General features: G+C 39.7%; 5 protein-coding genes across 7 annotated transcripts; 3 read left to right on the forward strand and 2 right to left on the reverse strand.

The window, feature by feature from the left end:
- Positions 1-315: 315 nt before the first annotated feature.
- On the reverse strand, positions 316-4,851 carry LOC149376152 (U-box domain-containing protein 43-like). Of its 3 annotated transcripts, none has more exons than XM_089606643.1 (5): positions 4,686-4,851; positions 2,681-3,831; positions 2,271-2,583; positions 1,648-2,138; positions 316-1,571 (listed from the first exon to the last, which is right to left on the reverse strand). In XM_089606643.1, the coding sequence occupies exons 2-5, from the start codon at positions 3,476-3,478 to the stop codon at positions 558-560; spliced, it is 2,616 nt and encodes an 871-aa protein (XP_089462769.1). In that variant the 5' UTR covers positions 3,479-3,831; positions 4,686-4,851; the 3' UTR covers positions 316-557. The 3 variants fall into 3 exon arrangements, with proteins under 3 accessions (XP_089462769.1, XP_089462768.1, XP_089462767.1); XM_089606642.1 differs by having other exon boundaries at positions 2,681-3,834; XM_089606641.1 differs by having other exon boundaries at positions 2,681-3,920.
- Positions 4,852-8,156: 3,305 nt separating this feature from the next.
- Positions 8,157-9,353, forward strand: LOC149376153 (putative F-box protein At1g32420). The gene has a single exon (XM_089606636.1). It carries the CDS (start codon positions 8,157-8,159, stop codon positions 9,351-9,353), a length of 1,197 nt encoding a protein of 398 aa, XP_089462762.1.
- Positions 9,354-10,047: 694 nt separating this feature from the next.
- LOC149376154 (F-box protein At1g52495-like) lies at positions 10,048-11,220 on the forward strand. The gene has a single exon (XM_089606637.1). It carries the CDS (start codon positions 10,048-10,050, stop codon positions 11,218-11,220), a length of 1,173 nt encoding a protein of 390 aa, XP_089462763.1.
- Positions 11,221-11,998: 778 nt separating this feature from the next.
- Positions 11,999-13,182, forward strand: LOC149376155 (F-box/kelch-repeat protein At3g06240-like). Its single transcript, XM_089606638.1, has 2 exons — positions 11,999-13,008; positions 13,050-13,182. Exons 1-2 carry the CDS (start codon positions 11,999-12,001, stop codon positions 13,180-13,182), a joined length of 1,143 nt encoding a protein of 380 aa, XP_089462764.1.
- Positions 13,183-16,616: 3,434 nt separating this feature from the next.
- LOC149376156 (F-box/kelch-repeat protein At3g06240-like) lies at positions 16,617-18,930 on the reverse strand. The gene is made up of 2 exons (XM_089606640.1): positions 18,806-18,930; positions 16,617-18,118 (listed from the first exon to the last, which is right to left on the reverse strand). Exon 2 carries the CDS (start codon positions 18,090-18,092, stop codon positions 16,869-16,871), a length of 1,224 nt encoding a protein of 407 aa, XP_089462766.1. The 5' UTR covers positions 18,093-18,118; positions 18,806-18,930; the 3' UTR covers positions 16,617-16,868.
- Between the last annotated feature and the right edge of the window lie 307 nt (positions 18,931-19,237).

The following is a 19,237-nucleotide window of genomic DNA, read 5'->3' on the forward strand; positions in this document are numbered from 1 at the left end:
TGTTCAGAAAGTACCAGAGCGCGTGGCAGCGCTACAACTACGTCCTCTCCGGCGGCCTCGACGCCGGGACCGCCTTCATGACGATCCTCATATTCCTCTGCCTCGGAGCTCAGAACATAAAACTCTCGTGGTGGGGGAACGAACCCGAGGGCTGTCCTCTCGCTGCTTGTCCCACCGCCAGAGGTGTCATCGTCGAAGGATGTCCTGTTTTCTGAGTTCCTAGCTAGGATTTCACTTTTTAGTTTCTGTTAATATAGGTTTTTTTTTTCGTTTGTTATGGAATTGGAACACACTCTACAAGTGAAGCTAGGTCTGTTGATTAATTATCCAGGTTTTTCTATTTATTTATGAAATTGAGGGTATTTATCATTCTTTACAAAGTGATCATTACACAAAACTCGGTCATATGAGTCCATAACAAGAATGAGGGTTCTCAGACAGAACTATTCAAACAATACATTTCGCAGTGTTTTTTTTTTTTTTTTTTTTTTTTTCTTTTTCTTTTCTGTGGTGTATATGAAACTGCATTAAGGTACAACAAATCAATCGCTTGTTTATCAGAAAAAAGAAGACTGATTACCTAGCACACCCAGCTGACAGAGTACCCTGGCAGCGAGAGATTTGATCTCTCTCTGATCGCTGGCTTTCTTTTGAGTGATGTCGACAAGAGGCATCTGAGCCGAGCCTCCATATTTATGCTTCAAGTATTCGACCCGGAAAATCATCTCCAAACCCTTGAGGCATTTCTCTTGCAATCGGACACAGTTCGAGCTCAAGAGCTTTATGATCCCCGCGATCGCATCAGCCTTTTCAAGCACTCTACCACCGTCCTGCGGTCTCTGAGGATCTACCAAAGTCAAAAGTGCGTTGAGAGAAGCTTCACAGGTTTCGATATCTTGCTCTCCAAGCAATCTTGCCAAAGGCTCCACTGCGTCGGCCTCTACAAGGCAGTACGAGGATTCAACCCCGCAGAGTCCCAAGTGGACTGGGCAGCCCGGTTCGGGTTCCGAACCGCAGCACGAGAAAGGCCCACCGGCCCGTTTCTTAACGGGCCTGCTCAGTTTCCACGAGCTCTCAGAGAGCTGCGTTAGTGAAATGGCAGCGTTTCGTTTGGAAAAAGCCGTTCCGGAGGAAAGAAACTGTACCATAAGCTCGATGATCCCGGCTTGAGCTACTCTGGTTTGCCATTCCGGGTTCGTCGAAATCGTGAAGCGGCAGATCGCTCCGACTGCATTATCGACTACTGTACTTTTGTGCGACGAGGAGTCTCTTCTTCCATCTGTTAGACGAGCATGAATAGTCCGAAGCGCTTCGGCGTCCATGAGCCACTGTGTAATATGATATTTTTTAGGAAGATTAGCTACTATCCCCAGTCCTGCAGAGATTTCCTCGACATCGTGTGAAGTCTCGATGATTTTGAGCAAGGTCTCTATGAATTTCTGGTTGACGTGCTCCACAAAAGTGTGGTCTTCTCGATCTTTTGTCAAGCAACAGAAGAGCTTCACTGCACTCGCTCGAACGCTCTGATTTTCGCCTTCACACAGTTGAACCAAGACTCGCACCGCGGAGATCTGGACCCACATAAAAAAAAAAATCAGTGTTTGAAACAATGAATCGTGCAATAGGATTTTGAGATTCGCCTCTTACCTGTCTCAACCATGTTCTGATTTGCAAACCAGAAGCAGAGTCGCACAGTGCAATAAAGGCTTCGAGAATGATTTGTTTTGTGTCGGGCCTGGTTAGGGAAACGAGGGAGAAGAACTTGAAAACCTTGTCCTCGGATTCGAGTATCTGAAACTCTCCAGATTCTGACTCTTGGCTATTGACCGATACGGAAAGATGCATGATTGTAGCGGCTACTTGTTCTCGCAGTATTGGCGACTGCAAGCCGTGGCAGTAGAGAATCTCAAACAGCGGTCCGATAGCACCTTCTTTGAGCATCAACAAGCCATTTTCTGGCAAAGTGGAGAGCTTCATAAGACATTTGATTGCCACTTTTTTCTTCTCCAAATCTTCATCCAAGAGCATCTGAATAAGCGGCTTAATTGCACCGTCTTGAGCGATTGACGCTTTGCTATGATCAGTCAACTCTACTTCTGCTAGAGTTTCAGCCATTCTAATTTTCACATCTTCGGGTCCTGAATCAAAGTGGAAAATTTAAGGTGGTGTTAACCCATGGCTATCTTTTTTTTTTCTTTCTGTTCTCGCACATGTGAACCCGATCTTGAAGTTTCAAGACAATAATAGCTAATAACATCTCCCGAATTTACCTGAAGAAAGAAGCTGCAAAAGGGGCTTGAAATAATTTGAATTCGCCATTTGTGTAACATTGTGCTCAAGGTAAGACAGAATCTCAATGAGCTCTTCAGCGTCTCTGGAAACTCCATCATCCTCGCTGCTCAACATAGTCACTAAGAGCAATATACAGCCATGAACACTTCCAATTGAACTCCGTGCTTCAGTGTCTCGAGATAGCTCTAACAGCAAGCTCAATGCTGTCTTGCTTTCCTCTGGTTGGCGTGGATGGCGTGCAAGTGAGCGAACAATGGACTCAATAGCCTTTTCTACTTTAATCATGTTTTCCTGCCAAAAAGAATTATTTTAGTTGATAAAAGGAAAAACAGAGTTTAGCACTATACTTTAAACCTCTTCTAAGGAAGCTGATGGAGGGTTTTCCTACCTTATTTTTTTCATTATGTTGTACAAGGATGAGAAGAGTAGCGAGAACAGACTTTCTAATTTCTGGATTTTTTCGTCCGAGAAGTCCGATAAGAACTGGCATATAGTCTTCCATGGTAACCCATTCTCGATAAGACTTGCTTTGCTCACACAAATTGTGCAGTTTTCTCAAGGATTGCGATATTTCCTCTTCGTCCTCTGACGAGAGCTTCGTTTTGATAGAGGCGACGGTGATGATACTGTTCCTATCCCTCCATTCTTCGATGGACTGTCGAAGAGTTCTATTGGGGCGAAGATGAGAAACTTCTAGCCGGTCGTTGGTCAATGGACAATATTCATTCCCCTCCGATATCCATCTTTCGATTGCGGTTCTCTCGAATGTCTGACCAGAAGAAGTCTCCACTGGATCAACCATGACCTCTTGAGTCAGAGTGCAGATGAAACCCTGAAGAGGACCGAGTTCTTGGCTTCCCAAAGAGTTTCTTCTCTCGAAATACTTCTTCTCTTTCTCCTCCGAAGGTGTCGTTGCATCGCCTTTTTCTAGCACTGCAATGATTTGCTCCATCTGAGAAGTCTCTTCCTCTTCTTTCCGCTGCTTGACCTCTTCGATTTCGTACTTGAACTCCTCGTACTCTCTTCTCAGTTCAGCATGCTTGGTGGACAATCCAAGAGCCTCCGCTATTTGTAGAAGCCACTCGTTGGAGGAATACTGGGCACTGTCTTTTTCTTTGATTCCCAACTCAATCTTTTCCAATATCTCTTCTTCGGCTATGCTTGCTCGGTACTGGGTTTCCAACATGTCATTACAGATCTGGGTGATCTGGGAATTTATCGAAGACGAAACATCCAGGGAAGCCAATGGAATCAGGCTCAGTGCACGGCTAATCTCTCTAGTACTTTTTTCGATTCTCTCAACAATCTTTCGACAGTTCACTAAGAGATAAACCCTGTTCCTGTCACGGGACTCTATAATGAGCTGCTTTGCAGATTTGATCTCTCGGCCGAGAATTTCTAAAGCCCTCTTCAACGCCGAACTATCGCAGCGGTCGAGATTTTGTTTAGAGAACTCTTTCAAAATACAAGCTGTCTTTTCCAAGTATCTTGAAAGTGTTTTGAAATTTTCTGTCTGAGAGAGTACTTCTCTAGCTGACTCTGCTGTTTCATATAGTTCAAGTACAATGTGAGTGAGCAATTCACTGGCCTCAAGAACGGCGAGATTGATAATGACTTCCTTTGCCATTCTGTGATCGGTCAGATTAGATTATGCAGTGAATATATATATGATAACAAACTCACTTGAGCCCTCTAATTGAATCGCAACTCAACCACAGACAGAACCAAATGGCAAGCTAAGCCCAATAACCATTCTGATCAAATACAGAACTTAATTCTAGTGATTTGATCTTCGAAAAATTCCTTAAAAAACCTGCTTTGTAAGCAAAAGATTAAAGAAATTTATCTAAGCTATGCATTTTGCTTTCAATAGTATAATAGCAAGCATAGCAAAACAATACACTGGCCTGTTTTTATTCTAATCTAAACAGACTTTTTTTCTTTACTGTTTAAAAATTGTTTATCAGGTTCCACAAATTGGGGAAACAAATACCTATCATCTTGATCTAGATAACAATTTCAAAACTCTCGCTTCTGATCAGCACAAACAGATTGATTTCATACGATACGGCAAACCTACAAACGCTATTATTCAGCAAATAGTTATAGAATAAAAAAAAAAGTTTATTCAGCAAGATTTAGCTTTAAACTCCAATTGAACGGTAGTACCTGGTTGAATAACTATGACGATCATTATGTTTTAAACTTTACAAATATCTCATACGTTTCCTACCATGACAATCATCCATTACTTTTTAATTTTTATAGATCCTGTGATGAAAAGAAAAGCGGCGACCAAACAGAAAATTACAAAAACGAAAACAGTTCATCGAAACCGAAAAGAGAGAGATTAAATAAAAAAATAAAAACGAAAGAGAGAGATAATCACGGACCTGGATTAAGAACTAGTCAATATTCGTGAGTTTGCTCGCAGGCCTTGCTTGATTTTCCCAGAAATGTATTAAAATTTCCCGGGAAAAGAAAAGCTTCACGAATGAGCAAAGAAACTCTCTCTCTCTCTCTCTTTCTCTCAAATCGTTGCGAGTCAACGATTATGTGAGCTACGGCTTTTTCTTGGTCTTTGCCGTATCTTAGCTGGAAAATAAAGCATAGTGTGTTCAATTCATCCAATTAAATTTCGCCACGTCATGTTATTAAGCAATATTTCAGTATAGACTATGGAGTTGATTGAAATTTTCATTTTTCAGCTCGATTCACACGGTAACGTCTGTAGACCTAAGGTTTATTTTATTTTACCTTTTTTTATTTAATTATTCTATTTTAAGCAAGAAATAAAATATGGTAATATTGGCGCCAACTTAACGGTCAACTTGACTTTTTTAATTTTATTTATTTTTCTCTTTGCCTGAAAATTTCTCTAGTTATTTTATTTCAACTCGAATCTAAAAAGGGTTGTGCTCAGAATTTTTTTTTTTTTTTTTTCACTTTAGAGCATATATTCACTAGAAGCAAAGTTAATAAATAAAAATCCGAACATAGTGGTTGGATGAGTCGTATTAACTGCAAATTTGAGCTCGGATACATTTCTTTATCATTTACCCTACCACCAGAATATTGTTATTAAATGACACAACTGCATTGGAGATTTTATAAGATTTTTTAAAATTTAATAAAAATAGAATATTGAAAACATATACATATATTTTATAGAAATTAAAATGAATAATCAACATTAGAAAAATGTGCAAACTTTTATATGCCGGATTAAAGCTCCTTCAAGGCTCAACTTGGTACCGTATCCGTACTGAAATATACTATAAATTAATATATGCACAAATATATAAATAGCCTTTGACCTTATTGAATTGATAAATCTTTCAAAATACTTACAATAGTTATAATAGTAGGCAACTTGTGGAGTTAATATTATGTTTAACGTTGTTTATTGCCTTGGACTAGTGTATATGAATTTGATTAGTTGGTATTGTTACATTTTGCCCGTGGGGATGTTCTAGCTAAACAGTTATAAAAAAGTAATTGAATCTTAATTTAGTTATAATTTGTCTAAAACTAATAAATAGTGTAAAGTCATATCTATCTATTTGCAAATAATTTACATATTATGTAAATATATATATATATATTTATATATATATATATATATATATATATATATATTGTGTAAAAGGACGGAAAAATGAAGAAAGCCAAGAAATATAAAACAAAAAGTATATACAAATATGATAAGTGCTTATTTTCATATTTGTTCGATACATATTTCATGGATACGGAATTTACTAATATAATAGTAATCGAATAATACTAAATAGTTATAATTATACGGAGTGAAAGTTACTTCCCTTGTATACGGAACTTACTCATAATAATTATTAACTGTAATTATAATACTAATATTGGCTGATATAAATATAATTTACCCCGAAATTCCCATATATCGAGGAGATATTGCAGACTAAAAAAATAGTATCAAGCAATTATTTAGAATCTAACAATGGAGGCTCCGAAGGAATTGTTAAAAAGGCAAAACGCTGCAACATTGCCAGAAGAGTAGTTATTGTTGGAGAATATTCTGCCGAAGTTTCCAACGAAATCTCTGATCCGATTCAAAAGCGTGTCAAAGGGATGGCTCAACTTCATAGCCAACGACGTGGGTCTGAAGAAAGCTCAATCTCGTCATAAGTCATAAACTGTAGACTTATAAGATTACAAATAAACAACAAGTGTAGATATATAAGTCTACAATTATTAGTATAGACGTCCAAAACCATTGTTTGGTTTATTGTAGTACAAATATCAAAATTACTAGTAATTGAAACAATTTTCTTTAAGGTTAGAAGTTACAAACACTTTGTGTAATTTTCTTATATAATAGTATTAGAAGTACGATTCTTAAATATAAAGAGGCGGGACCATACTCGGTTTTTAGACCGATTTAAATAACTGTTTTTTTGTCCCGACATATGAGCTTAATATATTCTTACCGTGTATATTCTTTTCCCTCTTTATTTTTTATTCTGTTTATTTGATAAGTAATATTTTTATAATCACGATTTTCCTCCGCTACAAATAAGTGCTTATTAATAAAATTTCGAGGCATCGTCCACGTTTAAAAAAAAAGAAGATAATAATAATATTTAGAATTATACGGAATTGAAGTTACTTCCCGTGTATACGGAACTTACTAATAATAGCAGTAGGAAATAATAGTTGATAACAATAATTATTATACTGAATATTGGCTGATATAATTTACCCCTAATATACATACTAATAAGGGAACCTAAAGTTTATTTCATCGCATATCTTAAGAGAAATTTCATTTTATAGACCTAAAATTTAACAAAATATCGGGATTAGACCTCACACTTTAAAAATATCTAAAAATGGACTTTTGTCCCAATTTCGGACACAAATACCCTTTTGAACAAATATACTCATTTTACTTAAGATATCTTCTCAATCCTTCATTAGATCTTTAACACTCGATTCCGATGAGATATAACTAAATTCAATGAGATATGAGGGAATCCGACGAGCTATGATAACATAGAATGACAAAATTTCACGTGAATTTGACTTTTTTCCGCTTAAAATGTCCAAAAAATTATGAATTTTATCATATAACATCGTACATTATCGTATGGCATCGTACGATGCTGTACGATGTCGTACGATGTCGTACGATACATTATAATTATAATGTACGATAAAATTCATACACATAATAATGTACAATATCGTACGATGCCGTACGATGTTGCACGATGCCGTACGATGTTGCACGATGCCGTACGACGCGATACGATGCAATACGATACATTATAATTATAATGTACGATAAAATTCATACACATAATAATGTACGATATCGTACGATGCCGTACGAAGCTGTACGATGCCGTACGATGCGATACGATACATTATAATTATAATGTACGATAAAATTCATACACATTATAATGTACGATATCGTACGATGCCGCCCTCAAAATTGAAACTGAACATATACCCAAATTTCTAAAAAAAAAACCGGGGCGTTGCCCCGAACTCCACAAGCTCAGCGGTGAACTCGACCACCGAAAATTCTAATCCTAGCGCAACCAATTCGAAGATGAAAAGAATTGTGATGAAAATGATTTGAAAATGAGAGAAAAATATGAGTTATTTGAATCGGGTGTATTTTGGTCCAAAATGTGTCCAAAAGTCCAATTTCAGATATTTTTAAAATGTGAGGTCTAATCCTGATATTTTGTTAAATTTTAGGTCTATAAAATGAAATTTACCTATCTTAACTATTCAAAATATTCTCGATATAGTATATTGAGGAGATATTGCAGATTAAAAAAAAAAAAAAAAAAGAGAGTATTTCACTCAACAAGAAAATGGAAGCTCCGATGATGAAATTATTGAGAAGGGGAAACGCTGCAAGATTGCCGGAAGATCTCGTGTTTTGGGAGATTCTGCCGAAGCTTCCGGCGAAATCTCTCCTCCGATTCAAAACCGTCTCCAAGAAATGGCGGGACTTGATCGCCAACAACTCCGATCTAAAGAAAGCTCAATCTCGCCACCAAAGATCTCGCGACTCCGGCGAAATCTCCGCCATCGTCGTCGCCGAAATCGATCGCGGTCAGAAACTGTTTCTTCTCTCCGGTGAACGGCAAACGAATCTCAGCCCGCCGGAGGTGAAGGAGCTAGATATCACGTTCAAATATATGCCCAATATCATGAACAACTCCTCCAACGGCCTCGTTCTTTTCACCTCGTTCCCGCCCGGAAGTTTTATGCTGTGGAACCCGGCCACCGGAGATCACAGGCTTCTTCCGGAACTCGTGATCAAGAATCGCAATCGAGTTCTGCGGGTTTCGGACTTCGGGTTCGACGACGAGAGCGACGATCACAAGGTGTTTCAAGTATCCGATTCGAATTCGTTAGAAACAAACGATAACGATAACGATAACGATCCTCCGTCGCTGGGATTCCACGTGTTTAGCAAGAGATCCAATAACTGGACGGAGCTCTCGCCTCTTCTTGATTTCAAAATAGATGCGAATCATTCGAGGGGGGTTTCGATCGACGGAGCGTTCTACTTTCTTGCGCTCCAAGCAAACCAGCCGATCGAGAAATTCGCGATCTTGTCGTTTACGTATCGGAGCCAAGAAGTGCGAAGCGTAATCGACGCGCCGGGCGGGGGATCGATAAACAACGTCCGCGGCAACGCGTTCGAGCTCGTCAATTGGAGAGAGAACTCGCTGGCTTTGATGGCCAAAGATAAGACTAAACACGGCGCGTGGGATTTTTGGGCGATGATCAAGATCGTGAACGGTGACGCTACCGAGTTTCGTTGGTCCAAGCTTTTCGTGTTCAATCCTCGGCCTATTGTTCGGGGATTGTGGAACGACCGGTTTCTGATCATTCAGAGAAAGTCCGGCCAAAGCAGCGAGCTCGTTTTGCGGGACCCGCAGAGGACCTGTGAACCCGACATAACAATAATCCGACATCTTCGACTCTTTTCCCGTGTTAAAGTCGTTGACTATGTTCCCACTTTGGTCTCCGTCTTCCCAGATCGTTGTTCATGTTGATGAAGTTTATTATTATGCATAAGCTAGTGCCTTTTAGTAGTTAATAAGCCAACTTTCAAGTATTGTGTGTTTTTGTGAAAGTATAAACAAAGTTTAATGCTTTTTTTTTTTTATGTTACTTTTCTTTGGCTCATACAGCAGATGGGCTGGCTTTATTGATACTCTTATACCTAAGCTATTTGTTAATGACGGTTCAAACGAATATTGGCCATAATAGTAAAACAAATAGTTTATTTAAGATTGGCAGGTTGAATATTAGATTCAATGTAGTATGACAAACGACAAGCGTTGAGGAACTCGAAACGATGTCATTTTATTACTAATTCAAAAAAAAAATTCTTCTCTAAATTCAAATAATATCGAAAATTTAAAAGAACCGGATTATTTAATCTTACGATGTTATGGATATTTGAGTAAATTACTCTAAATTGCTTATATATAAACCTCGAAAGGACCGAAACTAAAGAAAAAGGAAACCATGATATTTAATTATATTTATATGGCTTTATATTCCTAATATTGCGTGAATAAAGTCATTTGTATACGGAGTAGGAGTAGGACTACTAATTACTTATAATAACACTGAACATTCGCTAATAGAATCTACCCCTAATATAGATATTGAGGACACATTGCAGACGAAAAAAAAAATAGAGAAAGAGTTTTCATATATTTATTTACAACAAAAGCTCCGATGAAATTACCAGAAACGCGAAACGCTCCAATATTGCCGCAAGATCTCGTATTGTGGGACATTCTGCCGAAGCTTCCGGCGAAATCTCTCCTCCGATTCAAAACCGTCTCCAAGGAATGGCTGGACTTCATCGCCAACAACTCCGATCTAAAGAAAGCCCAATCTCGCCACCAAAGATCTCGCGACTCCGGCGAAATCTCCGCCATCGTTCTCGCGCAAAGAAATCGCCACCAGACCCTGTGGCGGCTCTCCGGTGGACGTCAAAAAAGCAATAATAATATCATCGGCCCGGAGATGAAGGAGTTTCACACGGCTGATCATATGCCGTACAAAATAATCGACCTAATCGGATCCTCCAACGGCCTCGTTCTATTCTCCGCATCGCCGCACGGAAGCCTTACGCTGTGGAACCCGGCCACCAGAGAGTATAGGCCTCTCCCGAAGCCGGTCACGAAATATCGAAATCCCCGGACGATTTCGGACTTAAAGTTCGACGAACAGAGCGACGATCACAAGGTGATACAAGTACTCGAAACGAACACAGGAGACTTGTATAACCACGATTGGTCGCTGAGATTCCGAGTCTTTAGCAAGCGATCCAATAAGTGGAGAGAGCTCCGAACTCTCCCCAAGTTCAGACTGTATAGAGCCGAGCAGCGCGGGGTTTCGATCGACAGAGCGTTCTACTTTCTTGCGTCGCAAGTAAACCGGCTCAACAAAACCGTTATCTTCTCGGTTACGCGTGGGAGTGAGAATAATGTGCGAAGAGTAATCGACGCGCCTCTTTGTTACTGGCCGGACGGGGAATCGATAGTCACGTACGAGTACACGCCGGTGAAGTGGAAAGAGAACTCGCTGGCTTTGCTGACGCAAACAACGAGGAAATATCCGGTGTGGGATTTTCGGGTGATGATCGAGAACTTCGACGGGTACGGTAAAAAAGAGTTTTGTTGGTCCAAGCTTTTCGTGTTCGATCATCGCCCCGATATTCGCGGACTTTGGAGCGACCGGTATCTGATCGTTCAGAAACATTCCGGCCGAAGCACCAAGCTCGTTCTGCGGGACCCGCAGAGAGCCGGTGAACGGGACAGAGAAATTCGAAGTTTTCGAGTGTCGTCTTTTTTTATCGTTGATTATGTTCCCACCTTGGACTCCGTCTACCCGGATCCATGAGAATTTTTTATTACTTTTTGTATTTATTTTATTCATAAGCTATTTTTTTTTTTTTTAGTACTTATTGATAAGTCACAGCTTTAAACCAACTTTCAAAGCATCATGTGTTTCCTTTCGTCGTATAATTGAGTTTACGGAAAGGGAAGGAAATTTTATTTTTAACTATTTATTCAACGGAGATATTTTTCATCGTAGAGAGACTTCCCGTCACGACAAATAGATTTCTCGTCGCGAAGAAATATTTGTTAACAACACTTTTATCGAGACAATAAATTTTCAGGTAGCGGCGAAATACCCCAAAAGCGTTACTTTTTCACGACGAGACTCGGTCTTTATTATTAACTATTTAGTATTATACAGCAAAAACTGATTACTTCAAATAAATAAATAAAAAGTTGATAATCTGTGAAAAAAATAAAAAATAATAACTTCTAGTTTTTTTTTTTATTTTTTTTTTATTTTAAGGGAAAGATAAAGACTTTTATTAGCTCATTCATTTGTACAAGCCTGAAGAGAATGGAATCCCAAGTAAGTCAGTAAGAGTTTTTAGCATCACTTACCTTTTTCTATTTTCGGAAAACTTACCTTTTTTCTATTATTCATTTATTATTAGGTAATGTAAAAGTCAACAATAAATTGCTAATCTTCCTATATAAAGTCAGCAAACAATAACAATCGTTATTATTATTCATTTCAATTTCCTCTCGCATCTTACCAATTTATTGACTACTAACATATGTTAACTATTATTGCTCTCACCAAAACAATATAAAAACGCATGTGTGATTCAAGTCCAAAACCAAATATTCAGATTCCAGGAAAAAGCTCCGATATGGGAAGGCAAAACGGCGAAGCATTGCCAAACTCGGTCATGTTTTGGGAGATTATGCCGAGACTGCCGACGAAATCTCTGATCCGATTCAAATGCGTGTCCAAAGAATGGCGAAACTTCATAACCCACAACGCCGGCCTCAAGAAAGCTCACTATCGCCGTCACCACCACCACCGCACCTCCGACGAAATCTTCTCCATCGTTCTCGGGAAAAGAGGTTTGGCATTTCATGACCATTCCGAGAAACCATTTTTGCTCACCGGTCGACGTCAAAGTACTGATACTGATAATATCAGCCTTCCAGTGGTGAAGGAGCTTCATATGCCGTACAAAATAACCGACATAATCGGATCCTCCAACGGTCTCGTCCTTTTCTCTACATCGAGAAATGGAAGCTGTACGTTGTGGAACCCGGCCACCGGAGAGTTTAGGCTTCTCCCCGAGCCGGTGATCGGGGATAACGAGGTTTTCAGCGCTCGAGATCCTCCGATTTCAGGCGTAGAGTTCGACGAAGATAGCAACGATTACAAGGTGTTCCAAGTGTCCAATACCGCGAATAGGCACGGTGACTATAACGATCTCGCGTGGTCGCTGAATCTCCGAGTGTTTAGCAAGAGATCCGATTCGTGGAGGGAGCTTCAAACTCTCCACAGATTCCGAATCTTCGGGAGAGAGCAACGCGGGGTTTCGATCGACGGAGTGTTCTACTTTCTTGCGCTGCAAGAATACCCGCTCAAGAAAATCGTGGTCTTGTTGTTTAATTATCGCGCCGAGGAAGTGAAAAGCGTAGTTTTTTGTAACTGGCCGTATAGGGGATCGATGGTCCGTCGCTTCCACCCGATACTCGCCACGTGGAAGAAGCACTCGCTGGCTTTGATGACGGGTGATTCGACGGGTTTTGGGAGGAGCTTATGGGTGATGGAGAAGAAAGTCGGCTATGGCGGTGATAATAACGAGTTTGTTTGTTTGTTGGAGCGACCGTTATCTGATCATTCAGAGAGTGTCTCGCTGCGGCGAGAATCACGAGCTTGTTCTGCGGGACCCACACGCCGCCGGTGAACGAGACGTCTCTTTCGTGCTCGTGGCACTACTCGGCTTTTCTTGGAAATTTCTCTTCGCTGTCAATGTGATTGATTATGTTCCCACCTTGGTCTCACTCCATCCATGACTTTTGATAGTCATATGATTTTATGCATGAGCTACTTCTTTATAGTGTACTTGAGCCAACTTTCAACGTAACTTTCATGTGTTATGTGTTTCCATGAAAGTGCAGATAAAAGCAAAGTTTAATGAGAGATAGCACTGTTTTTTATTTTTATTTTTTTATTATTATATTAGAAAATTAGGAAAATAATCAATTTAAATGTTTGACATGGCTAAATAGTCAACGTTTGATAAATATTAGTTAAATAACCGTAAATAATGACGTGACCTAATATATGGAAATAGTTATTTATCTAAAATTTACATCTATAAATACATGAAAATGACTATTTATTTAAGATTTACCAAACGTTGCTTATTTAGCAATATCAAACGTTTCAGGGTTGGTTATTTTCCTAATAGACATTTATTATATCTGAACAATTTGTTGATGAAAGTTCAAAAGTTATGATTTTTTGATATTGTGGATTGGTAGAACCATGGTGAATTTACTCTGTTTTTTAATTTCTCATAGATACTAGGATGTAATGTAACAAGTACGCACGTTGTAACTATGGATATCAATTGGTAAATTAACTTCAAAATAATGTTATGGCTTCTTAATAGATATTTGGAGTTTACTAATATATATCAAGGTAGAAGTCAATTGAATTTTTTTTTTTTTTTTTGAAATATTCCAGAATGGGAATAGAAATGAATAAAACTCAAATTGAAAAAGAAATCTCGATTATGATTCTTTGGATTTTTTTTTATCTTGATTAACATTATGTTCCTTAAAGCCATATTTGACGGCTTCCACCACGTTGTCACACCAATATGGTGCCGATCTTCGAGAGCTGCCGGTTTCTTAGCGGGATGTGGAAGACGAGATAGTACCACAGTCTCCTTGAATCCACCTGAGCCGGAGATCGAGCTTGTCACCGGTTCCTTCTACGACGATAAACGGTTCGTATTTTCTAACTTGTACACAATAACAATAATGTATATATCAATGCTGATTTAAGATTATAAGAAGAGCTTTGTATTGAATAAGCCGACATCATAATTGGCTGCTTTCTTAAGGCTCCATTTGAACCCGGAAAATTGGATGGAAAGTGAAAATAAAAGAGAAAATGAAATATGAAGCAAAACAGAGGGAAAATCAAATTTTTAGGTTGTATTTGGAAGTCATGAAAAATACGATAGAAAATTGAGGAAAATGTGAAAAAGATGCATACAAGCGTGGTCTTCACGTAGACAAATTTGAAAAATTCTCATTTTTTCGTTAGACAAGGGCCACACCCACAAACCCTTTTATTAATGTTTTTTATTTATATATTCCCTTCCTGTTTCTCTCTCTCTCTCTCTCTCTCTCTCTCTCTCTCTCTCTCTCTATATATATATATATATATATATATATATAAACCTCTACAGTTCGTTGATTTGAGAAAAAAAAAGGAAACCTTTTGCCTTTATATTTAAGTGATATTTATAAAATCCCTATTATCTGCTGTAGTTACCCTAAATAGTTTTTCCTTGTATTCAAATAAAAGCAAGTTCACAAATTCGGCAGTTACACATTCCACGCTTAAATAAAATGATTTTCTTTCCCACTTGGCAAGATATTTTATTTACGAATATAACGATTTGAAAAGGCATAGTATAATTCGAGTCATATAACTCATAACATAACCTAACGCACTATTCGCGTTGCAGGAACAAGAAAGCTCCGATATGGGAAGGCAAAACGGCGAAGCGTTGCCAAACTCGGTCATGTTTTGGGAGATTATGCCGAGACTGCCGACGAAATCTCTGATCCGATTCAAATGCGTGTCCAAAGAATGGCGAAACTTCATAATCCACAACGCCGGCCTCAAGAAAGCTCACGCTCGCCATCACCGCCACCACCACCACACCTCCGACGAAATCTTCTCCATCGCTCTCGGGAAAAAAGATTCGGAGTTTCATGATAGCCCTTCCGAGAAACCAGTTATGCTCGCCGGTCAACGTCAAAGTACCGATACCGATAATATCGGCCCGCCAGTGGTGAAGGAGTTTTATCAGCCGTACAAAATAATCGACCTCATCGGATCCTCCAACGTCCTCGTTCTCTTCTCCACGTCGCCACATGGATACTATATGTTGTGGAACCCGGCCACCAGAGAGTATAGGCTTCTCCCCGAGACGGTATTCGGGGACGACGAGGTTAACAGCGACAAAAATCGCCCGGTTCTGGGCGTAGAGTTCGACGTGGAGAGAGCGGATTACAAGGTGATCCAAGTCTCTGATACTGTTAATAGCAGGTACGCTAATTGTAATGGTGATAATAATAAGGTTTGGTCGCTGAAATTCCGAGTGTTTAGCAAGAGATCCGATGAATATTGGAGAGAGCTTCGACCTCTCCGCGAGTTCAGGATCTGCGGGAGAGAGCAGCGCGGGGTTTCGATTGACGGAGCGTTCTACTTTCTTGCGGTGCAAGAATCTCCGCGTGATGATGAGAGAAACGTGGTCTTGTCGTTTACGTATCGCAGCGAGGAAGTGAAAAGCGTGATTGGCGCGCCTGAAGATTATAGGGGATCGATAGTCCGTCGCTTTCACCCGATACTCGCCAGGTGGAAGAAGGACTCGCTGGCTTTGATGATGGGACATTCGAGATGTTATGGGCAGAGCTTATGGGTGATGAGGAAGAAAGTCAGCTACGGCGGTGATAACGAGTTTGTTTGGTCTAAGCTCCTCGTGCTCGATGATAACCATCATTTTCGCGGAGTTTGGAGCGACCGTTATCTGATCATTCAGATAGTGTCTCCTGGGAATCACGGGCTTGTTCTGCGGGACCCACACACTGCCGGTGAACAAGACATCTCTTTCGTGCTCGTCGGACTACTCAGCGTTTCTTGGAAATTTCTCTCCGCTGTCAATGCCATTGACTATGTTCCAACCATGGTGTCACTCTATCCGGATTATTGTTGAGAAATCCATGACTTTTTGATATTCATATGATTTTATGCATAAGCTAGTTCTTTTTTTAGTACTTGAGCAAACTTTCAACAAAACTTTCAAGTGTTATGTGTTTATTAGAGTGATAGTACTGCTTTTTCTTTCTTTTCTTTTCTTTTTAATATCTGAAGTATTTGTTGATGAAAGTTCAAAAGTTGTGATGTTCTGATATGGTGGCGTGGTTGAACCATGGTGCATTTCCTCTGTTTTAATTTCTCATAGATATATTTGGTTCATGATACATAATCATTTGAGTGATATGGGGTATAATATAAGAACAAAAATCAGTAATTGTTGTCACTGGAAACATAAACAAATTGTATCAAGTGAAGAATGTGTCTTCATACACTGCGCTATGTTAAGAATACTTTTTATATCCGTAGTGCTCCCAAGATCAGTTCTACTGAACTCTGAACCACCCAAATCAATATAGTTGCTCTAGCTACTTCAAGTTAATTCTTTTAACTATGGAGAGAGTGACTGAGATTTAAGGGTTTTTTAAGTCTGGAGTAATTAATAAACACGTTATTCCTCAAAAAGTTGGTGTAATCTAGAAAGAAAGTATAATATTCAATATATATCACCTAAGAACCTTATATCATCTAATATATAAAGGGAAGGGATTAAAAGTAGCGGAGAGAACAAAAGCTAGTGAAGATGATAACCATTAAAAGTTTCAAGGATCTGGAAAGACTGAGATCAAGGTGGGAATATAGTTACTGATAATACCGAAGTGCCAAGAGGACTCGGGTAACTTCACGAGCTCGTGACTTCGGTCTTCATCGCCGTCTGTCAGTGGGTCCCACAGAACAAGCGCGCTGCTCCCATAAGACGATCCTTGAATGATCAGAAACTGGTCGGTCCAAACTCCGCGAATATAAGGCCGATTATCGAACACGAAAAGCTTGGACCAACAAAACCCGTTACCACTGTCTCCGTCGTTTACCATCCCCCACAGATCAAACACTCTCCGATTCTCTGGTGCACGCGTCACGATCAGAGCCAGCGAGTCCTTCTTCCACCTCGCAAGTTTCACCTCATACAAGAATTCTGATCTCCCATTCGGCAACTGATAATCAGGCGCGCCGATTATGTGTCGCACTTCAAGGTTCTGATACGTAAACGACAAGATCACAACATTTCCACTTCCTGCGGCAGGATTTTCTTGCGACGCAAGGAAGTAGAACGCTCCGTCGATCCAAACCGAGGGACGAGCCCGGCCCCAAGTACTGAATCCGGAGACGGTTTTTAGCTCCCTCCATGAATCGGCTTTCTTGCTAAATTCTTGAAACTTCAGTGCCTGCACCGAGGCATTATCACGATCGATCTTCCACATGTCACTTACTTGTACCACCTTGTGATCACCGCTCTCCTCGTCCAACCCTAAGTCCATAATCAGAAATTCCTTCTGAATACTCTCGTTATTCTGCGGCGCCTCTGGAAGAACCCTGAATTCTCTGGTGACTGGGTTCCACCATGTCAACGGCTCGGAGAGAAGAACTAGGCCGTTACAGGATCCGAATACTTTGATTCTGTTGAATCTGTGGAATCCTAGATCGCTCCGCAAATACGACATGTCAAACTCCTCAACCTCTAGTGGATTAGTAGTATCAGTTTGACGTTTACGGTCATCTCCGGAGACCAAAAGCAGTTTATGATATCCTATGCAACGTTGCTGTAACGCGTGAACGATAAAGGAGATTCCGGCGGAGTTATGAGCCGAGTGATGGCGAGCGTGAGCTTTCTTCAGACTGGCGCCGTTGGTGATGATCTCGAGCCATTCCTTGGATACGCATTTGAATCGAATTAGAGATTTCGCCGGCAGTTTTGGCAAGATCTCCGTCAAGACGAGTTCTTCCGGCAATGTTGTGGCATTTCTGCGATTCATCGGGGTTTCCATGATTACTTTATATTTCTCAGTTCCACCTATGTAGAGGAAAGAAATTATTTAGGCACTGTGTTGTTAGAGAAAAAAAAAAGATAAATTTTGTTGTTACCCACTTGTTTGTGGTGGGTTTTTGGAAATTCTAGAGGACAGAATAATAGGTTACATGAAAAACAATTGAAGTTTTTAACACAGCAGGACAACTTCTTCAATGATAATATTTTCAAAAGAAAAGAGATGAAGTTTGTCACTTTGCAGAAAATTAGTCATCCACGTTCGATCAATTAACAGGGGAATATAAAGAAAACGGAAATACAACATTCTGTGAGATGAGAAAGAACAAGCCATTCTAATTCTGATGGAAGGTAAACAGAAAATAAAATATAATGTCGATATTCATACAGAACAACTCATTCTACTTCTATATATCCGCAAAGAAGAAGCACATAGTGTTGTGCCTAATTTTCCTGCCTGAAGAACATTAAAAACCAACCAAGCACAAAAGAAGCCAAGAAGAGCCGTAGAGTTTTCTTCTCGAAATTTTGTCAAACACTTGTAAGGCATAATAAGGCATATGTCAGAACCATCAGAAACATATGCTAGAAAAGAGAAGAGCTCGCAATGAAAAAGGAGAAACGAAAAACACGTTGAATCGTCGTTTCGCTTGCGCAAACATCAAAGACAGATATGACGAGAACTGACGATCTCCAGAGAGAGAGAGAGATTACCTGGCTGAGGTAATAGTGAGCTTCGGACGGAGAACTGGAGAGAAGCCACTGAAGAATCTTTTAGAATATACTAGTTCCAGGTACACGCTCGCGCGCGTGGGAGACAGAGAGAGAGATGAAAGGAAAAAAGAAAAGAGAAAACCCCATAGAGAGAGGAGAGAATAAAAAACCCCAGAGGAGAGAGAGAGAGCGGGAGAAAAAAGAAAAAAGAAAATAAATCCATAACACCAGAGGAAGAAAGGGAATAAGAAGTCAGAGGCCACCAAAAAAATTGACCATAACACGTATCTTTCACTGTGCGCCGACGTGTCAAGCATACAGGTCCTTATTAACTTTGTTATGGATTATGGATATATATATATATATATATATATATTTTGTATAAAAAAATTATGATGAAAGAAGTCAAGGTCCAAGGAAGTTTAATTGATA

This window comes from Urtica dioica, unplaced genomic scaffold, assembly GCF_054948205.1.
Source record: "Urtica dioica subsp. dioica isolate 48M unplaced genomic scaffold, U.dioica_male_clone48M_v1_H2 Urtica_dioica_male_H2_contig_67, whole genome shotgun sequence".
NCBI classification, from domain to species: Eukaryota; Viridiplantae; Streptophyta; class Magnoliopsida; order Rosales; family Urticaceae; genus Urtica; species Urtica dioica.

Bases quoted from the DNA above. Each gene is read 5' to 3' on its own strand.
- LOC149376152 (XM_089606641.1), bottom strand. From the start codon at position 3,919: ATGGCAAAGGAAGTCATTATCAATCTCGCCGTTCTTGAGGCCAGTGAA. The intron at 2,584-2,680 runs GTAGGAAAACCC...TCTTTTTGGCAG, and splicing joins AACATAATGAAAAAAATAAG to GAAAACATGATTAAAGTAGA. The intron at 2,139-2,270 runs GTAAATTCGGGA...ACTTTGATTCAG, and splicing joins TTTGCAGCTTCTTTCTTCAG to GACCCGAAGATGTGAAAATT.
- LOC149376153 (XM_089606636.1), top strand. From the start codon at position 8,157: ATGGAAGCTCCGATGATGAAATTATTGAGAAGGGGAAACGCTGCAAGA.
- LOC149376154 (XM_089606637.1), top strand. From the start codon at position 10,048: ATGAAATTACCAGAAACGCGAAACGCTCCAATATTGCCGCAAGATCTC.
- LOC149376155 (XM_089606638.1), top strand. From the start codon at position 11,999: ATGTGTGATTCAAGTCCAAAACCAAATATTCAGATTCCAGGAAAAAGC. The intron at 13,009-13,049 runs GTTTGTTTGTTT...CTGATCATTCAG, and splicing joins TATGGCGGTGATAATAACGA to AGAGTGTCTCGCTGCGGCGA.
- LOC149376156 (XM_089606640.1), bottom strand. From the start codon at position 18,092: ATGGAAACCCCGATGAATCGCAGAAATGCCACAACATTGCCGGAAGAA.